The 20190-nt window shown below is 38.4% G+C and overlaps 1 protein-coding gene across 1 annotated transcript in view; it reads left to right on the top strand.

Moving 5' to 3' along the window:
- LOC136824634 (protein fantom-like) overlaps positions 1-20190 on the top strand; it is a 29474-nt gene that overhangs the window by 5197 nt on the left and 4087 nt on the right. The window contains exons 14-37 of the mRNA XM_067080623.1: positions 76-147; positions 563-636; positions 1004-1058; positions 1219-1303; positions 1743-1900; positions 2624-2690; positions 3044-3162; positions 3494-3595; positions 4229-4300; positions 7887-7961; positions 8569-8684; positions 9208-9407; positions 10161-10246; positions 10620-10764; positions 11102-11256; positions 11620-11745; positions 13073-13168; positions 14138-14527; positions 16408-16516; positions 17018-17190; positions 17788-17980; positions 18878-18962; positions 19323-19404; positions 19892-19934. Of these exons, the coding sequence (XP_066936724.1) occupies positions 76-147; positions 563-636; positions 1004-1058; positions 1219-1303; positions 1743-1900; positions 2624-2690; positions 3044-3162; positions 3494-3595; positions 4229-4300; positions 7887-7961; positions 8569-8684; positions 9208-9407; positions 10161-10246; positions 10620-10764; positions 11102-11256; positions 11620-11745; positions 13073-13168; positions 14138-14527; positions 16408-16516; positions 17018-17190; positions 17788-17980; positions 18878-18962; positions 19323-19404; positions 19892-19934 (2878 nt within the window). The remainder of the gene's footprint in view (positions 1-75; positions 148-562; positions 637-1003; positions 1059-1218; positions 1304-1742; positions 1901-2623; positions 2691-3043; positions 3163-3493; positions 3596-4228; positions 4301-7886; positions 7962-8568; positions 8685-9207; positions 9408-10160; positions 10247-10619; positions 10765-11101; positions 11257-11619; positions 11746-13072; positions 13169-14137; positions 14528-16407; positions 16517-17017; positions 17191-17787; positions 17981-18877; positions 18963-19322; positions 19405-19891; positions 19935-20190) is intronic.

The following is a 20190-nucleotide window of genomic DNA, read 5'->3' as shown; positions in this document are numbered from 1 at the left end:
AGTAAACAAACGCCTCTATTTTGGCGCTTTTGACTTGCCCTAACATTTTTTAATACTTTAATGGTTGTTTTGCAGGAACAATTAAAGAATTCTTCGTTATCAAATGAATTAAAACAAGGAAACATATCGCAACAGTCCTTAGCTATGGTAAGTATTTATTGGTATTTAAACTACAGTTGACGCTCTGTATTTCGATCTTCAAGGGGAATTGGATTTTCATCGAAAAAGGGAGCGTCGTTTATGAGAGTTTCTTGTTGACAGGGACTTTAAATTTTGTCGAATAGGGGAGCCTATCGAATAGTAGAATGTCGAATAAGAGAGCATCAACTGTATATTTAAAAACAGAGAATTTGAATGTTTATATAGTAGTTTGTGTTTCATACCGAGCGTGTCGAATGTTCCAGAAAAATTCTAACTTCCCTAATTGAAAGTATCAAGCGTTTTCACCGAAACTAGCCTACAAGTATTTTTTTCCGTTTCTTTTTGGATTTAATACCCGAGGGAAACCATGGTAACTTTTAAAAGTTCTTTCGTTAAGAATTATTTTGACTTCAATTCATAGAAAGAAGAACAAATCCGTGACTTACGAGAAGAGGTCGAGATGTTGAAGGAGGCTCATGGGAAATTGTTACATAGGTATTGGATCCATGATTACCTTTTAAAAAAACTGTGCAAGAATTCTGAGATTTCGGCATCTGTGGGTTCAACACCCTTTCAACATCTTTTGCTTACTTCTTTCTTTTTTCTTAACAATGGAATGACTTCTTTCAAATAATTGAACGTAACAAAGCGTAAAAACAAAACCATCCATCTAGACAAATAAAAATAAGAATTGCTGGACACACTAGGCCTAAGAAGGGAAGAACAGGCTCAGATTAGACACAAACGGATAAAATTTGTGCTTTGCTGCTCATGTATTAACGTCAGTTTTTCCCAGCTGCTTTCTTGGACATGATTGAGTATATAGAGCCTTGAAGTTAGCTTTGTTGTTATTATCTCTTAGTACGTTTGACGCTGAAAGGGAGAGAGAATTCCGTACCAAAGAAAAACAATACCAGGTATTATATACTGAAATCGTCCATAACTACTAGTTGTCTCCATCATTTGGAACGAAATACCATACAGTCGTCTTTTTACTTCTTTTCAAGATTCGAAACGATTTTACAGGCAATTTCGTGGAATCCTTTTATTACCCGCATTTTTCCCATTTTCTAATAGTTACGCATCGCTCAACTTGAAGCTACTATCAAAGCAGATGTCTCTGAGAAAAATGATGTTCTCGACAAACTCACTTTCGAAAGAGGTATATACCTTCAGATACATTAGTTTAAGAGAAGAATTATGATAATGACCTGTAATAACATACCTACAATATAATTTGCATGTCGTTGACAGCTTTGTAGACCGTTTTTGCTAAGTTAAAGTTACTCTCCGCTACCGGTAACCAACCACTCAAGTGAAATAACATGGTTAATGGTCGCGTGTCAACGGAGAATGAAGTCTGTAGCAGCATTTTGCATTCTCATAGTTCACTTTTGACAATACAATACTCAAGTGATTTCTGTAGTGAGAGGTCAGCTACTCTTTTGAATAGGTTAAGCGATTTCAATATTGCGAAGCAGCTTTTCGTAATGTTGTTGACGTGTTCTTTCTACGAAAGGTACTGTACAAATAATCTCTAGTATCAACTCTTTCTAGTGGTTGGCCGTTACTTGTAATTTACACCAACATTTCCACTTTAGATACGACGGACAGTTCTCAGAAACAATTGCGTGAATTACAAGTCAAATATTTCGCCTTGAAAGAAAAACACGATGATTTGCTGGAGAAATTGAAATTCTTCACCGGTGAAAGTGCTGCTGATTTCGAAGAAATACAAGAAGCGTTGCTGCTCATTAAGGTTAGAATAATTTCTATATCTCATTAGCATTTTTTTTTCAATTTTGGGGCGAACAAACCTTTATATTGTGAACAATGGCAGTCATCTTTTTGAATAGGTGTTTTTTTTATCGTAATGGCAAATGAAGCTCTGTTGTAAAATATAAGAATTTTCACGTTCCCACGTGGCGTGTCTTTTTAATTTTCGCTTGCCCAGGTACCGTCCAAACTTTCGCGTATCCATGTACCGTCCGAATTATCTTTCACTTTCTCGAGGGAAAAGCCAAGAATATGCAATGCCATTGAGTGTACCAATGACCGATTAAAAACTGCAGACTAAAATTATATAAACAATGACTTAATAAAGTTTATCATACAACGTTTATCAATCTTTAGCAAATGATAATTCGGATATACATCGGATACTGTGTACTGAATTGAATCTCCCATTTATGGGCAAAAAATAATATTCGTCCCGGTAAATCTTGTCTTAAAAAGGCTTTCCTGGATAACAGCAAAGACACGTGGGCACGTGGAGAAAAAGGAGGGACGTGGGCACACAGGGAATACAATTTATCTGACTTCTTTGCTGGTTTTGATAGGATATTATAAGTGTCTCCTTCATACCTTTTTATCTGTATAAGATATTGCACTTCTTAGAAGAATAACTACGACTTTCATTATCTTAAGTTAAACAGAGGTATGTCGTTGTAAATCGAATGTAGTTTGAAACTTTTCTTCTTAGACTCGTAAAGAACGTGAAAGTCATGACTTGCACTTCCTGGAGAAAGTTGACGACAACGTCAGTCGTGGTAAGTAACAACAAAAAAGTGTCTGTCTTTGGGGTCACTTCTTGATCGTGTCACGCCGTAATATCGTCGCTGGGCCATAAAACTAGACGATAATTCCTGATTCCAGTTCATCTCAGAATAATGTTGGAAGAGCACGTGGTTAAAGAAATTATTGGTCGAAAAAAGTTATTGGTTGAAAAAGTTATTGGTTGAAAAAGTTATTGGTTGAAAAAGTTATTGGTTGAAAAAGTTATTGGTTGAAAAAATTATTGGTTAAAAAAGTCATTGGTTAAAATTATAATCTTTGAGATTATGAAAAACCCTCCACGAATCCTTTTGGTTGAAAACTCTTTTTTTTCCCTCTTTTCTTACAGAGCTACAAAAAGAGAATCAACAATTGCAAGCAGCCCATGCAGACACCATCAACGAGTTGGAGAAAACGAGAAGCATGCTGCTGATTCAGCATAATATCAACAAGGATTACCAAAGAGAGGTAAAGAAAAACAGTTTTCATAACGTCTTCATAACTTTGTTTTTACTTTTTAAGATTCATAGATATTTTATCAATTCTTCAAAACATTTAATGGTGATTTTATGGCAATAGTAATTCTACAAGTTTGACAACCTAGAGAATTCTCTATTCTGTCGTTCTTTTACCTTTGAATGTGATTTCTTTGGGGAAGAATGTTTCGGAGAGGCTATATCTCTTTTTTGTAAGGAAATGTAAAGAAATCTTTATGCTTGTCATTTGCAAATTTAAGATGCCATTTAGTGTGCTTAATACTAAGTACAAAATGATTTTACTTCGAACTTCTTTCACAAAGGTTGAAGCGACGACGAAGAAAATGGAAGAACTGAAGAATGAGTGTGATACGAGAATCGAAGAATATGCTCAACTTCTTGATATACGTGCTGAAAGGATCAAGGTAATTTTCAGTTTTCTTCACTATACACTTAACGATCCTAGAGCCAACAAAGAGATTGGGTTCGACCACTGGCCTTTATAAACCTTGGACCAAGCTGTATCAGTCATCTTTGATCGGAGTTTACTTTTAGTTAGACCCTGATAAACTCGAACTCGACCCTCGTGCATGAAGCTAATGGTTTGCATCTTAGAAAGTTTGATAGCTGTATTGTTAATGTTTACCGATCAATCATTATGTCAGCACTACGCTCTGTTTTGAAGGGGAAGCCTTTTCAGCCGATATTAGCGAGTTTATTTATTTGCACTTTTGGGGACGGTAGAGTGACTAAAGCGATTTGGAATGACCCGCAGCTCTGACCCGCAAAATCGAGGACGGTGAAAGTGCTAATTTACCGTCTTCCCCACCTGGTCAGGATCTAGTCCAATTAGAATCTTACCGTCTCCGTCGCAGAAAAACACATACATAAACTCGATATTCTTTTTCCCGCCATGGTCTTTAGAGTGAATGCAAGTTGTGTGTGTGTCGGTTTTAGAGATCAGGTTATTGTAAATTTTCATTGTATAGGTAAATCTAAATTTGGTTGTTCGATAACTGTTCTTTTGAACTTTCGCCATTATCTCTTCTTGTACACAGAAATTGGAAGGTCAATTGAAAGATGTGGCTTATGGTACAAAACAATACAAAGTTAAGGACGACCCGAGTGAGGTAAAAGCTATAGTTTGAGCTCTCTCGACTAAGACTCTGGTAAAATAATACTTTGTTATAATGATGTGATTACTCCAATCCTCTCATAACCAAGAGAAACTGCTTTGTATTTTTTCATTTGTTTTCTTGCTTACTTGCTTACTTGCTTAGATGCTCAGGCCTGAACAGGCCCCTTGCTCCTCATGACCAGGTCTTTCCAAGCTTGACGGTCCATGGCAACTTCTTCTAGTTGAGCCAGTGCAGAGCCAGTATCAACATACATTTGGTCTTTCCATCTCTTTGGAGGTCTTCCACGCGGTCTGGGGTTTGTGAAGTCGTCTTTGAAGGCAATTTTGACGGGATTATCCAGGTCTCTGCGGATAACATGGCCAAACCAGGAGAGACGTCTCTTTCTAACGATGTCAACGATGGTGGTGGTGACTCCAAGCCGGTTTCTGATTTCAACATTACGAACACGGTCCATTAATGTAAGGCCGAGAAGTGATCTGAAACATCTCATTTCGAAAACTAGCAGTAACTGTGTATCTGATTTTTTCAGAGTCCAGGTTTCCGAGGCATAAATTGCTATGGGGACGATGAGCGCGTTGTAGAGTCGTAGTTTCAGCTTCAGGCTTATGTCTTTGTTACGCCATATTTGATCTCTTAAGCGTCCAAAGCTGGAAGATGCTAAGCCCAGTCTTCGTTTGATGTCGTTTGTAGTGCCTGGAACGTTACTTCCCAGGAAAACAAAGTCACTGACATTCTCAACGTTCTCATTGTTGATTTGAATGGGTACTGGCGAGTCACTGATGGTTTTGCATTTAGATGCGTTGATCTTCATTCCCCATTTGGAACAAGCGGTCTCAAGTTCAGCTGTCGATATTTCTAATTTTTCAAAGATTGCGGTCACAAGTGTAGTGTCATCAGCATACCTAAGCTCCGTGGACATATTTTCTTTTAGTTCAAGGTGGTCATCGAGACTCTTCAGCTCATCCATAACGAATTCCAGGAATATGTTAAATAGGACTGGAGATAGCAGACAGCCTTGTCGTACACCAACCTTGACCTTGAACCAATTGGTGATTTGTTTGTTAACAACTACAGCACATTCAGCATTTGAGTAGATGCTTTCAATGATATCAACGATACGTGGGTCAATACCAATCGCACGCATCATTTTCCATAATGCTTCCCGCCAGATGGTATCGAAAGCTGCCTTGAAATCAATGAAGTGAAGGTGTACTTTGACGTTCCTCTCCCTAGCTTTCTCCAAAATTTGGCGGACAATGAAGATTGCATCGACTGTTCCTCTGTTTTTACGGAAACCAAACTGTGAAGGGCGAAGAAAAGATTCGGTTCTTTCTGTCATTCTCTTGAGGAGTATTCGCAGGAAGACTTTGCTAGGTATCGATATCAATGAAATGGCTCGGTAGTTTTCTGGATTTGACTTACTTCCTTTCTTATGTACTGGGTTTATAAGGGATTTAGACCAGTCTTTCGGTGAGATGGTATCTCTTTCGACTTTTGTGAATATGGCATGGAGCATTCGGACCATTGGTTCACCACCAGCGATCAGGACCTCGGCAGTGATCTCGTCAACTCCCGGGGCTTTCCTTTTCTTCATTTTCTTTACAGTTTTTCTTACATCCTCTATCGATATCGCTGGGAATGACTCATTCTCGGCTGGGTTAGAGATTTCATTGATGGCATCATCGTTGTGCGGAAATTCCTTGTTCAGGTGTGCTTTGAAATGGTCTTCCCATACTTTCAAGACTTGAGCTGGGTCGGTGTGCTTTACGCCGTTTTTATCTTGCATCAGGTTAGGATTAGCACTGCGTTTGTCTTCCAATTCTCTGACTGTTTTAAAAAGGTTGAACGAGTTATTACGCTGAAAGTCATTTTCCATTTGAACAACTTTTTTCTCAAGATTTTCTTTCTTATGTTTGTTGATGGATTTCTTTACGTCTTTATTAAGTTCTCTATATCTTGCTACGTTTACGGCATTACCATCTTTCAGCAAGGCTAAACGGGCCTTGCGTCTTTCCTCGCACGCTTTTTCAACTTCTTGTGGGAGACCATCAACTTTTCTGTGCTTAACCCGTCCGATCAGTTCTTCAGTTGCTTCATTGGTGACTTGCTTGAACTCATTATAGACGGTGTCAATATCGTTTGTTTCAACAAGCTGAAGTAAGGGTTCGAAGTATCCGCCGATTCTTTGTTGGAAAGCATGGAGCACATCAGGGTCTTTCAATTTCTCGACATTGAAGCGTTTGGGTAGTGAGCGTGACTTCTTGAATTTCGGTGGGGAAAGGTTCAGTTTTGCTCCAACTAAGGAATGATCAGATCCTATATCAGCAGAGTGATATGACCGGCTGTTTTTGAAAATCCTTTTGATGCGAATATCGGTAATAATATAGTCTATCTGGTTTTTGTGGGTTCCGTTCGGTGAGACCCAGGTAAATCGGCGTTTTTCCGGGTGTTTGAATAACGTGTTGGTAATGACAAGATTATTGATAGCACAAAACTCTAGTAGTTTCCAGCCACGCTCATTGCTGACTCCTAAACCAAAATAGCCAACATTATCACTGAAGTTTTCGTGTTGGTCTTTTCCAACTATAGCATTGAGATCACCAAGAAGAATCGTGTGACTATTGCGAGGTTTTCTATCTAATTGCGACTGTAGACCGTCATAAAATGCGTCGACTTCTTCGTCGGGATAGTTGGAGTCTGGTGCATAGATTTGAAAAACGTTGAAAAGTCTCTTTCCGGTTTCCAGGCTCAAACTGATGATTCTAGGACTAACAATATCATACGATCTCACGCAAGGTAGGATTTCTTTCTTTATGGCGATTGCAACACCTTGTCTGTGGATACCGTCCTCTCTACACGAATGGAAAATAGTTAAGTCATTATAGTCAAAGACTTCATCCAGGTCTTTATCCCAGTGGGTTTCAGATATCCCAACTATACTTAGATTTAGCTGGTGAATTGTCTTTTGTAGCAGTTTCATTTTATGTTCATGGTTTTGCCACATAGTCCTGGTGTTCCAGGTTGCGATGTTGAAAGGTTTCTTCGGAGAGATTATTGCGCCCTCTCCCTTGCGGGTGCTCCGGACTGAGGGACCATTACTTTTCAAACTTGACATGAGGGTAGGTAAGTAAAGGGTAATCAGGAGCTTTCTTAAGGACATCCTGATAGTGATTTTACAGAGTCACCATCTCACCGTTGGTAAAAATCAGCTTTGGGTTGCTATGGTGGGTTTCCGTAGACCGGCCGATAACGATTTGTCGAGCATTCGATTCTTCTCCACTACAACAAGTGAACGGTTAGTTTTTATACAGGGCGCCGAACACTCGCCCTGTCGTCAGAGCCCTCGATTTGCGTTATCCAGTGAACACCGACGAGGAGGGAGAGGGTTGACTTCTGAGTTGAGAGGCTTTTTGAGACGCCGAACATCAATGTGCTTTCGCACACGTCCATTCACTCAGCTTGAACACCAAAAAAATTATTTGTTTTCTTACTTTATTTTTTTCCCTAAAATATATCCGGGAGCACCACCAAGAAAAAGCGATTGTGATTTTTTGTATGATCTCGTTCTTTTTTTCAGCTGTTGGACAATTCAAAAGACTCAACTGTTGAGTTGGAACGTGGCCAAAATATTTTCGAAATTCACATCGGTCAGGTAATGCTCCCATACATGCAATGTTTCTAGTAAGCTTATATTGACAGGCTTTATCGGAAGGAGATAAAAAATTCAAATGCGTCCTCTTATAAGTTTCCTCCTATTTATCAGCTTCGTATTACACAGCCCCTTCTCACAGACCCACTGGGGCTTCTTCCCACTGGAAAAATTGGTGAAAATATCGTCCCCAGTGGAAATTTATATTCTAATCTTTGTCCCCACTGAAAATAATTACATAAACCAATCCTCACCGCAAAATATTGTGCTATTTTTTCCATCCCTACTGAATTCTCTGGCTCGAACACAATGAGTTCAAATCCCCAGCCATAAAAAACATAAGAATATCAATCCCCATCGAGTTTTGGTTCGTTATTTTTACCCAAACTGGCTGAGCAAAATCCTATCGGATCTGTGAGAATGGGGGTGTTATTACAATACGTTGAGCTAAAGTAACGCGCTTCAATAATGACTCAAGGTCAACAGTCAGTCTATGTATATGTAATAAGTGGTCGTTTAAGGATCGGATTTGGCTATTGCTGTTCTCATTGTCGTCCTCTGCCACTGCCTCAAATAACATCGTACGCAATCTCTTTTCTTCATCTTTCAGATTCACATTACAAAAGAGGGAGTGGAAGAATTTCACGGTGTGCATCCGATCTCTTTCATTTCTTACGAATTCTTTGAATACGAGCTTCAAGCGACACCCGTTGCTCAAGGTGTAAGGTAAATTTCAAAATACTCTTCCTTCCAGAAGTAAAAAAAAGGTATTGATTGACAGACATTATCGTACTGCGTATATTCGACGTATGTTATAAAGATAGAATTTTTCTTTTTCCCTATTTTTCAAGGACCAAAAGATCGCTTTTCTCAAAACAAAATTTATAAATTTATAAAGAAAAACGAACAAAAATGCGCCGGTAAGGATTATTTAGAAAACACCTGAGTAGACTGGTATGACCAGACAGTTTTTCTTATGTATTGAGGTACTATGTTTTGGTGGTTCTCGAAATTCTTATTGGTAACGAATTTAAGGAGTAAATTTTAACTGGGCCTCGTCAGTTATATTTCCGTGAATTATAACCACAAAGGAACAAAGTTATTTTCATAACCATTGGATATGGGAATATCGAGTGCTTCCTTGAAATAGTCTACACGAAAGGTCGTAAAAATCCTGTACTATCAAAGAGATTAGGTGTAATCATTGACTTAAACTTTGTTTTTTTTTTCAATCTATGAAAACTTATAGACCGAACTACAACCATACATCACAATACACAATCCAAGTGGACGATTTCTTTTTGCATTACTTACAAAAAGAAAGCATGGTGTTGGAGTTTCATCAAGCCATTGGTACGGAGTATAAAACGCTGGCGAAAGGTCGAGTAAAGTTCAACGAAATACTTGACAGAAGTCATGGTAGATTGCATGGAAAAATACAACTCTTGTGTAAGGAAATAACCCATTCATTTGATTTTAATGTTCAAGGCTCCTAGTGTAGATTCACGCTCGCGGAAGTCAAAAACTATTGATTTGTATTAATGGACTAAATTTGTAGTCTCAATAGGCCATTTCAAAATCGAAATGAATCATGGGTAATCAGGACCACGGCGCTGTGATAACGACTTTCTTCTGGTCTAACTTTTTGACTTTTTTCAACCTTTTTAAACCCCCCCCCCCCCCTGATTTCCATTTTTCCTTTTGCCCCCTCCCTTTTGGAAAACCTTTTGAGAAAATTCCCACCCAGCAGATAAAGGGGAGGAAACTATGGAATGGCCTATAAATCTATCCATTTGCCAGGATTGGAAGGATCGCATCATATGAGAGAACCCCCCCCCCCCGGGGGAGGATCGCAGGATACACCACCAGATTACAGTACTAGATCCCATGAAGAGACCTTTTATTGGATGTCTTATCTTTTCTCTTTTAGTATTGCTATTTCTCTTACCGGGTGGTCTAAAATAACTTCGAACGTTTGTTGGCTTCTTGAGACCGAATAAATTCTTGAACGGCCCTGAAAATACTTTTATTAGATAAAGAATAGCCTAGCTTAAATTTTGAGGTATAACGTTTTAAATTTGGTTGAGTGGTTATAGCTTTTCAAAGTCAAACTTCACTTTTCAAAAGGTGCAAAAACACGTCAAAAAAGGCGGTATCTCCATCAGGATATCTTAGGTTTATTTTGTCTTTTTCTTATACTAGGCGAGGACAGTGACGAGGAAATAGTGACAGTAGAATATTGGATGAGACTGAGAGTGCCCATGGAACAAGCATTGCGTTTGTATAAGGTAAAATTCAAAGGAATTACATAATAACGAAAGATCCTTGAAGTAGCAACAGAAGGAGGTAGTCCCGCGAATAATTTTCAAAGAAAGTTGGAACTTTTGAAAAATGATGACTTTATTTCTAAAATAGCTTTTGTGCTTTATATCTGTTTTCCCAAGTTTTCAAGCAATCTTAGAGTTAAATCTAAAATTTTTCAATAATGTTAATAACTCAATTACCCATTTATTATGAAGTACCTTCCTTTTTATGAAAATGCTTCCAACTAAAATAATAAAATCAACAATCTGATGGCTGAAGTCAATGGGGTGTTTTTATTGTTCAATATTTTTCTTTGGATCTGAGAAAACAATGATTTTTAATTTCTTGATATTTCAGGAGCGCACCAAGGCATTGGGGTACATCACTTCCAACGACTTGGACAAGCTTGACCACCCCAACTCGAGATCATTAAAAGACTCGGGAATCAATGAGTTGAAAGTTGACCTTGTTCAATGCCTGAAATTAAAATCTTCTCGTAAAGGTAAAGTTATACACGGTTTTACTCCTTGTTGAGTCATTTTGGTCGAAATTCAACAAAAGATGTGTGTTTGTTTTATTTTTTAGTTTTTGAAGGAAAGCCAAGGTTGCTTAATTTCGACTTAGAATATAAACTTGATGAAATGTATGAATGCATAAGACGTGTTTACGTCCAAATTAGGATACAATTTTTTTTTTTATGATATTTTAACTCTTACGTGTATTTGTCAAGTTTTGGTTTACTATATTCAACTATAAACTTTTAAAATAGGGTGGGGGAAACACCCAGTTATTTCACATTCGGAAAAATGCATATAAATCCACGTATTTTTATCTCGTAGATGTGCAACCTTGTCCATATTGTGTATACAAATTCTTCGACTTTGCCGACCATGACACAGATATCGTCCAAAGTTCGACATCGCCACAATTTCACGATCAGCGAACCTTCCCTGTACCAATGACCGAAGAACTGGATAATTATCTTAAAAACTCAGTAAGTACTTCAGGGGGAGCACTGACTTTGACGGCTGACGGGGGCGTGCCTCTTGAGTTTGAAAAGTGGACCCTGTAAGGTATGAATTTTTGTTAAATTTGGGACCCTGGACCCTGGAATTCTACCTAACGACAAACGGCGCTACATCACTAGTGTACAAGCAAAGTAGATTTAGCGCTCTCGATGCGGGTACCACTTTCAAAAAAAAAACGATTAAATATTTTGCTTGACCGGGATTGAGAAACTGCCTTCAAGGTCTACATAAATCTCAGTGCTGGATGAGTCGATTTCCACTTCTGACTCTAAAGCAAAGTGTAAACACTAACACTATATATCGTTCAAACTTGTTCTCCTCTTTGTTAGAATTTAGAGGTGTACGTTTTCGACGATGCAGATCCAGAAGCCACCAATTACATCGGCAAAGCTTCCATTCCTCTCATCACACTCTCCATGGATAAACCATTGTCTGGAAGGTTTCAACTCAACAACGTAAGTATAAAGCTCTCTTCGCGAAAAAAAAACAAACAACAAAAACTAGGATTTTTTAACCTGCTATAGAAGACCAAGTGGAGAAAAAAACTATATTTCCCTTCCCAAAAAGCAACTTATTTAATCAAAAGCAGCGAAAAGTTTCCCCCCTTTCAGTTGCATTCCGTCGCCTGTTGGTAGACTCTTTTGTACTTAAAGACATCCTACTTGGTCGTTTATAATTTTTATGATGCCGGTCCTGGCGTAATATAAGAACCCTTATTTTGGCCAGTGTCCTTTCAATAGCATACTGCAGTGATTCTAAAAATAGACATCAAAATTACTGTTTGTCCGAGTTTTAATCCCATCATCCTTTTGTTGATTGCTTTTGCAAGTCAATCACACTTATTGACAATACAAAAGTCATTACTTGCACGCATTGCGAATCAAGATGAAAAGGATTGTGGGATTGAATTTCGGTCAAATGTTTATTATTATAATTATTATGACGTTTGCATAGCAGTGTGCTATTTGAGGAAAGAATTTCACAGTGCTTTCAAACTGGAGTCCTTTCTTATTCGTCTAAAACAGTGATATGGGCGTCATAGTACGATGATTTGCTACAGGATAATTTCAGTCTGCATAAACTACAACTTGTCTCTTCCATTAGTAACTGCTTTTAAGTCTGAATTAGTTGTCTAGCATACTAGACTAAAAGTGTTATAAGCTTTACAGAAATAAATTTCACAAAGCAAAAAGTAAAATATAATATTATTATCCATATAGCGGTCATTAAGTAAGCCATTAAAGATTCGAACGGCGGGCGGTATTGAAGGGTTCTATGACTCAAATAGTCATACCCGCGCTGAGAAAAATAAGGCGTCGCGCTTCAGAGGGCTGAAATATCATTAACCGCCCTGGTTATAGGGCGATAACGTCATTTGCGGCCCGCTCGGAACTTTATTGAAGTCGTTGCATTGAAGCGGTGAGACTAAACCGACGTCAGAAAAAAACACTTTTTGGTCATTTGCGGCCCGCTCGCAAGGGTACTCAAAACTTGTTGAAGACATTGCATTGAAGTAAAAAGACTTGGCTGACGCTAGAAAAAAACGTTGTTTGAATGTCCGATATGGATAATAATAGTAATAACGTTAAGTTTTCGTTCGTTGTTGTTATTTTCTGCCCTTGCAGTTTGATTATTAGCCCTCTAGTGCCATTTGCGCCCTCCGCTTCGCGTCGGGCCCAAATGACACTCTCGGGCTAATAATCAAACTGCGCGGCAAACTGAACGCTATTGTTATAAAACCACTTTTATGTTTTATGTCTCCATGTGTTTTCTTTTTTAAAGAGAAATGGTCAAAGCTCAGGAGTGTTGGAGGTCTCATTATCATGGCAATATACATATTTGCCAGCTTCTGCCAAGAAAGTCCGCACTTATCCTAAGGTACGCATTTCACCGGATAGTTAAGATTTTCATTTCACCGTCGGAACGTAAGGGTTTAAGTTATGAATATGTATGTCCAATCTTTTTTTTATAACAACCAGTAGCCTTTTGATGAGGCTCTGCCGTTCTTATTTTTTGACACTTTGAGCCTTTAAAAATTGTTATCGCCCTGTTCTTATTTATAGGATGTAATTGAGGTATTTTAGGCTTTATACCCGATTTTTACTACTTTAACCCCTCTACCTCTAACTAAATTGCTTGGAATTGAGTCCAGGCTAAGCATTGTTCTTAAATTGTTCTTATTCTTTATAGCGATTTTGAACCTCATCGCTCTTATAAAATTGTTCTTATATAAAAAAGAGCGAATGATAGTAATTTTATCTATCTATGATAATCTCTTGCTCTGCATATTGTTTTGTTGGTTGTTTCTCATTCTCATTTTTTTGAGTTTTATCTGTTGCCCTCTAAGTTATTATGCGTCAGACCCCTTTTCTTTATGTTACTTACTATCCTTCCTTTGTGTCTGAAATATGGATTAGCCGATCGAAAATTCTCTTTTCTATCATGATGCGAGAGATACGAGAAACTTTATATTTTGTGAAAAGTTTTTTATTTGTATCTACTTAAAATATTCTCAGATGCTTTAATGTTATGAAAAACTAAAAACAACACTAGTACTCATTTTGATTTATAGAACCAGGATAAAGCTTTTCGAATGCCCGCGAAAGATTGGTATTCTTTAAGGGTCGAAATAAAGAAAGCAAAAAAATACTTTCTAAATTGCGATATTTGTCATAATAATCATCTCAGTGGAGTCTCCTTAAGAGAACTGGAAACTGAAATCTTTCGAATTATGGAAAATTTGAGTTACAGTGACTTGTTTGCAGAAAACTTGTTCGAGTTAAGGAGACATCCGAGTGATAGTGGTTCGAGTTGTGAACTGCTTTTAACTTGCCTTTCTTTTTCCAGCCTGTCAACACAGTGGTAGAACACGACGAAGTTTTCACCCCTCAAAAACGTGGCAATATTATGCAACCTATGGTCTCAGCTGGGAAATTATTTGAACCAAAACTGGAACAAAAAGAGGAACAAAGAGAGGACGTCCTTGAACCGACGTATGAGCGTCAAAGGGATGGTCCTCGTAGCAACGTAAACATCATTGATTCTGATAGTGACTCAATCATCATGCCAAATGAGCGTGACCGCACGATGAACATGGATGATCTCGCGGCTGCCTCATCCACCAAGAAAACTTCTCTACCATCGACTTTAAAAGTGGAAGGAAGAACAGGAGATGGAAAGAAGAAGAGGAAATCAAATTCCAGTAATTTGGAAACTGATGAAGATCTCGCTGCCGATGTAAGACCATTCGATTTTTTCCATCACACAAATTAAAACTCGAAATCTATCCTTCTGCAGTTCCAGACTTACCCCCCCCCCCATCCCATTATTATCTTCACTGTCAGTTGCAGATAAACTGAACGTTTGTTTTATGTTACAAGTCGAAGAACATCGAAAAAAAGGTTTTGGCTCCTTCCTTTTCGTTAACTACTGATCATTCATTTTTTCGCTGTGAAAAACAACAAAAAGCCGGTCAAAGGCCCCTGTAGCTAAAGGGTTAATGTTGCAATCGCTGACTGATTGTAGTTGCTTTTACCATCTTTCACTTTAGTTTTCCACGCCAGAGAGGTTCTTCTAATAGTAGAGGGAATTTTGTAAAATCGCTTGACTGTTTTGTTAGAAGCACTTGTTATACATTTTTGGAAAGCTAAGGGGTAGGGGAATCGAAATTCCTATGTTTCCAATTTTTTTTCGGACACTTTGGTGTGATTTTCAGACAAATATGACGGTCTCAGGCAAAAATCATAGGGTTAAAAATTAATGAAAATTTTAGCTCGAGAAAGCGGAGACCTGTTGTAAATTTTTAGAAAGCTCTCAAAAAATTAGGATTAGAGATATATTGCAAGTATAGGTGATTTCAGTACCTAACTCGAGATATTGAGCTTCAAAAAGCGCAAAAACTGGACAAAATAGCTGTTTCTGGCTGAAAAACACGGTTTTCAAGGGTTAATATCTCGAGTTAGGTACAGAAATCACCTATACTTGCAATATATCTCTAATCTTAATTTTCTGAGAGCTAAAATTTTCATTAATTTTTAACCCTATGATTTTTGCCTGAGACCGTCATATTTGTCCGAAAATCACACCAAAGTGTCCCAAAAAAATTGGAAACATAGTAATTTCGATTCCCCTACCCCTTAGCTTTCCAAAAATGTATAACAAGTGCTTCTAACAAAACAGTCGAGCGATTCCAAAAAATCGAACAAAATTCCCCCTACTATAATATCCACTTCATCTAAAGTCAAACTCCCACCCATCATCATTCAAACTCCCACCCATCATCATTCAAACTCCCACCCATCATCATTCAAACACCATCATCAGTCCTCAAACTCCCACCCATCATCAGTCAAATCTCAACTCCCACCCATCATCATTCAAACTCCCACCCATCATCATCAAACTCCCACCCATCATCATCAAACTCCCACCCATCATCATTCAAACTCCCACCCATCATCATTCAAACTCCCACCCATCATCAGTCAAACTCCCACCCATCATCAGTCAAAACTCCACCTCCCCACTCCCACCATCATCAGTCAAACTCCACCCATCATCAGTCAAACTCCCACCCACCATCAGTCAAACTCCCACCCATCATCAGTCAAACTCCCGGGGGGGCAGCTGGGCAAAACTCCCGGGGGGGGGGGGCAGCTGGGCAAAAGGACCGACGGGTATGTGCGGGTCCTAAGGGTACCTTTTCCAATATGTTTAAAATGCACTGTAAGGGTCGGAAAAAACTAGAGATGCACTGTAAGGGTAGAAATTTCAGAAAATTCTTGAAAAATCTAGATATTTTGACCAAAATTGCTAGAATTTTGACCATTTTTTGCACGAAAGGGATCGAAAATTTGGGGGAAAATGCACTCTAAGGGTATGATTTTCACTGATTTTTGCTGCACTGTAAGGGTGCAATTTTAAAAGCCAATTTTTGGCCCGCACATACCGTCAGTCCGCAAACCCAGTGCCCCCCCCCCCCCCCCGGGGTCAAACTCCCACCCATCATCAGTCAAACTCCCACCCATCATCAGTCAAATAGTGATGCAAGTTACTAGATTTATCTTTAGTGTCGAACATAAGGAAAACTAAACTGACCCTCTTTTTTTCTTTGACAGAGTGACGAAGCGTTCTTAGAGGAAGAACTACGACGGACAGCAGAAGCACCTATAGTGGAATCACCAGTACCCCGACTTAAAGATACCATGTTTGAAGAGAGTGAAGAAGGTACGTGCTGGTCTTGTATGAACCCTCCTCATTTTTTTACATACTACAGCCCTGTAAAGTAGGGCTAAAATGGCTAAACACAGAGCTATAACTTGTTATCTAAGAAGAAAAACACGAAAATCAGAACATAAATTTGAACTCGGTAAGGTTCAAATATTCTAAAATATGTTAAGTCGTGATCTTTGAACTAGTACAAAAATCCTTCAATTTATTTTTGTTATGAAAATTTTCAGTCTATTTGATATTTCTACTCGAGAATATCAAACGGTGTATAACATCTTCAACATATTATGGATGGGTGCTGAGAAATTGTTGAAAAATAAAGTGTCCACATACTTTTGAGACAGACTTAAGTTCAAGTTCAAGTTTAGACTAAGACATCCTATCTTTATTCGTCAAGTTTCATGGTTGGGTGTCAATCTTCTGTGAAATGAAATGTGTAGGAAATATAATACATTATATAAATATCCTCGAAAGTATGTTTTAATCTTTTTCTTACAGAGACGGACGATGACATAGTGATCCCACAACCCTCCAGACGTCCTCCACCATCAGATGAGCGACAAGGAGGAGGAGGAGGGAGTCAGATCAGTGTGGCTGATAGTAACGGAACAGATGAAGATATCGTTGTCACCACCTCAAGACCGAAATCCGTCGCTCGACATCACTCAGCAGTATGGCATTCTTCCAGGCATCTTTAGATTTTGAAATATCTTCTGTTTTCGGATAACGCCTCTATCAAGCTTTCTTTTGAGCTGAGGAACTTTGAGCGTTTTACGGAAAAAAACTTGCGCTTCAAGACTAAGATTTTGTGCCGTTGTGGATTGAGTCCATCAATTCTAATGTTTTTTGTAGCGCGAAGCAAAGTATGCGGTAAACGCGATTCCCCCATCCCTCAAACCGACAGAATCCCATAATGCCATTAATTTGCTTGGTGGGAAATCTTTCCAAAAACAGGCTTCACTCCATTATTACTATGGTAGCTAGCATATTGAACCTACAGTTGACGCTCTCTAATTCGATTTTCAAGGAGATTTGGATTTTCATCGAATAAGGGAGCATATGGTATGGTAGAGCGTCGTTTATGAGAGTTTCTCTTTGACGACGGTGTCAAATATTATCGAATAATGAAGCGTATCGAATAGTTAAACGTCGAATTAGAGAGCGTCAACTGTATAAAACTTGAAAGTTTGAAATATGAAAAATACCTGATTAATATCTGTTTCCTTAAACTTTATTCACACTACATACGATTTTTTTTTCATTTCCAGGGTGCATGCAGTATCACCATCATCGTGTCATCCTTAACATTATTTGACAATTCCCCTGTTCTGGAGATGGATCGAATCCAGCAACTCTTCGTCTCTTACAAATTCTTGGATTGTGATCCTGAACAGCTGGAAACACCAATCTCGCTACCAAAACCAAAAGCTAATCGGTCAATATCATTCAATTTCAAGAAAGGTTTGATTCGTTTTGCCCTATTTTAAAATTTTCAAATTCAATTGCTAAAAATTCATGTAAAATGTTTACGTACCAACACGTCCTGTGTAATTTTACATTGATAGGAAATAACTAACGAAAATGTCAGGATTTTTTCCCAAAAAATAATCCTCGATATAACATTTTTCTATAAGCAAAACGTTTATAAGCATATGGATGCTCAGGGGTTTTTGGTACCCAAACAATAGTTCTATTGTTTACGAACAATAGATTGCTTAGCATAATGCCTGATATAGGGGCAGATACTTGCTTAAGCTTTTTTCACATGCACGTAATTAAGAGGGTCTTACGTGACTTTTCCTTCCGTTCAAAACTTTTTGAACGTAAGCAAACTCTACATAAGGCCCTAAAACACTACGTAAGCTTAGGGAAATTCCCCACCCTTCAAGGTCTTAAGTAAAATTTTACGTACACGTGAAAAAAGCTTTATAAAGAAAAACATTTATTTTTGGTAAGACCATGTCCCGGGGGGTACTAGGGTTGCGAGCTGACGGGGGGGGGTGCCGCCCGACTTTCGAACCTTGGACCCTTACCGGGACTAAAAAGGAGAAAACAAAGGAAAATTTTGGGAATTTCACGACCCTTAGCGGGACAAATTTGACCAATTTTGACCAAATTTCGATCTTTCAGGAGGTAAAAAGTTGAAATTTTCCTATTTTTCCGACCCTTAGTGGGACTGAAATTAGATTTCCTGATTTTTCCGACCCTTAGCGGGACTTTGGAAGTCTAAAAAAGGTACCCTTAAGGGCGGCAAATACCGTACCCTCCATTTGCCTAAGTACCCCCCCCCCCCCGGACCATGTAGAGACCTCTTACCAATCAAAACCTTTTTTTTTCTTTCTTTCAAAAATAACACAGTATTCCACGTGGACGAAGAAGATAATGAGACATCTCGACAATTCTTGATGCACTTGTTGATGCCTGATCATCCTAACGAAGGAAGGTACTATGGCCATTTCACACGAGTTCTTCTTTTTCTCATTCGCAAGGCTTCTATATATAACTATGAAATGTTACTTATTTTAATGATAGAAAGGAGGCGCACCTTTTACGCTGACAAACCATGATTAGTAAAAGAATTACTCGAAACCTGTTTTGGAGAAAGTTGTTTTCTATTTTATGTAAAAATGCTGTGTAAGCAAATGGTAGAGATGTATTAAATTATATCCTTTAATCCCTAATTAACCACACAGTAAACCGTAGTAACACTGACACACTGACGGATTTCTTTGCTGATTTTTTCCTGATTTTCACGGACTATTTGTGTGGCGATACCATAACCTGGACTGTTGTTTTTTTGTAGGATATTTTTCACAGTAGTGAGCGACCCGATGGACGATAATGACTGTGAAGATGTCGGGATTGCGTACGTTGATCTTATACAGGTAAACTGTTCTTTCCCATGGCCTACAAACTAAAAATTTACTACATATTTTTAATAGGCCATGTAATTCTTCGTTTTCTTGATTTACCGTTTGCAATTTTTCGAAAAATTATTCTTTAATCGTTAGGCAAAGCGGTGGGAATCTTTTTCCACTATTATTTGTGCTGTACTTAGACCTTCTGTTAACTGAACTCGAGTTAAGGAAATTTGGAGATATGAAGTAAGGTTTATAAGGCAATTTTAACTGAAGAAACTATTAAAAAACTTGTTCGAGTTAAAGAGTTTGTTATTCGAGTTATAGAGGTTCGAGTGAAAGAGACTCCACTGTAAAGAGGCTTTTCCGTCTCAAGATTCTGCACAATTCACCAGTTTCAAGAATATGGGCTAATTTGTTTTGTAAAGACCATCTTCCGTTTTAAACGAACAGCCTTGCTTTGACCACTAATAAAAAGCTCGTTCAGTGAATTCGTTATCGATCTCTTTTGCAGTTAATGGAAGGTGGTAAAGATGTCATTGATGCAGATATTGATGGTAAAAAATTAATTTCTTTTTGGAAGGAACACACAAAATCTTTTGCCAGGCTCTGAGCTCATCAGCCGTTATTGGTTTTCAGAGGCTCTTTTTTCTCGGATGGATTTCCGTCTGGCACCAGGGGGGGGGTCATGCAGTTGGTACCCGACATCATGATGGCTAACTGAAAAATTGAAAATTTGAGAGTACACCCACCACCCCTTAGCAGTTAGTACCCAAAAGTACTAAGTGTATTTGACCATTGACAGGTTGACAC

The sequence above is a fragment of the Clytia hemisphaerica genome, unplaced genomic scaffold (genome assembly GCF_902728285.1).
Source record: "Clytia hemisphaerica strain Z4C2 unplaced genomic scaffold, Clytia hemisphaerica genome assembly, whole genome shotgun sequence".
Lineage (NCBI taxonomy): Eukaryota > Metazoa > Cnidaria > Hydrozoa > Leptothecata > Clytiidae > Clytia > Clytia hemisphaerica.
This window is presented reverse-complemented; position numbering and strand designations above follow the sequence as displayed.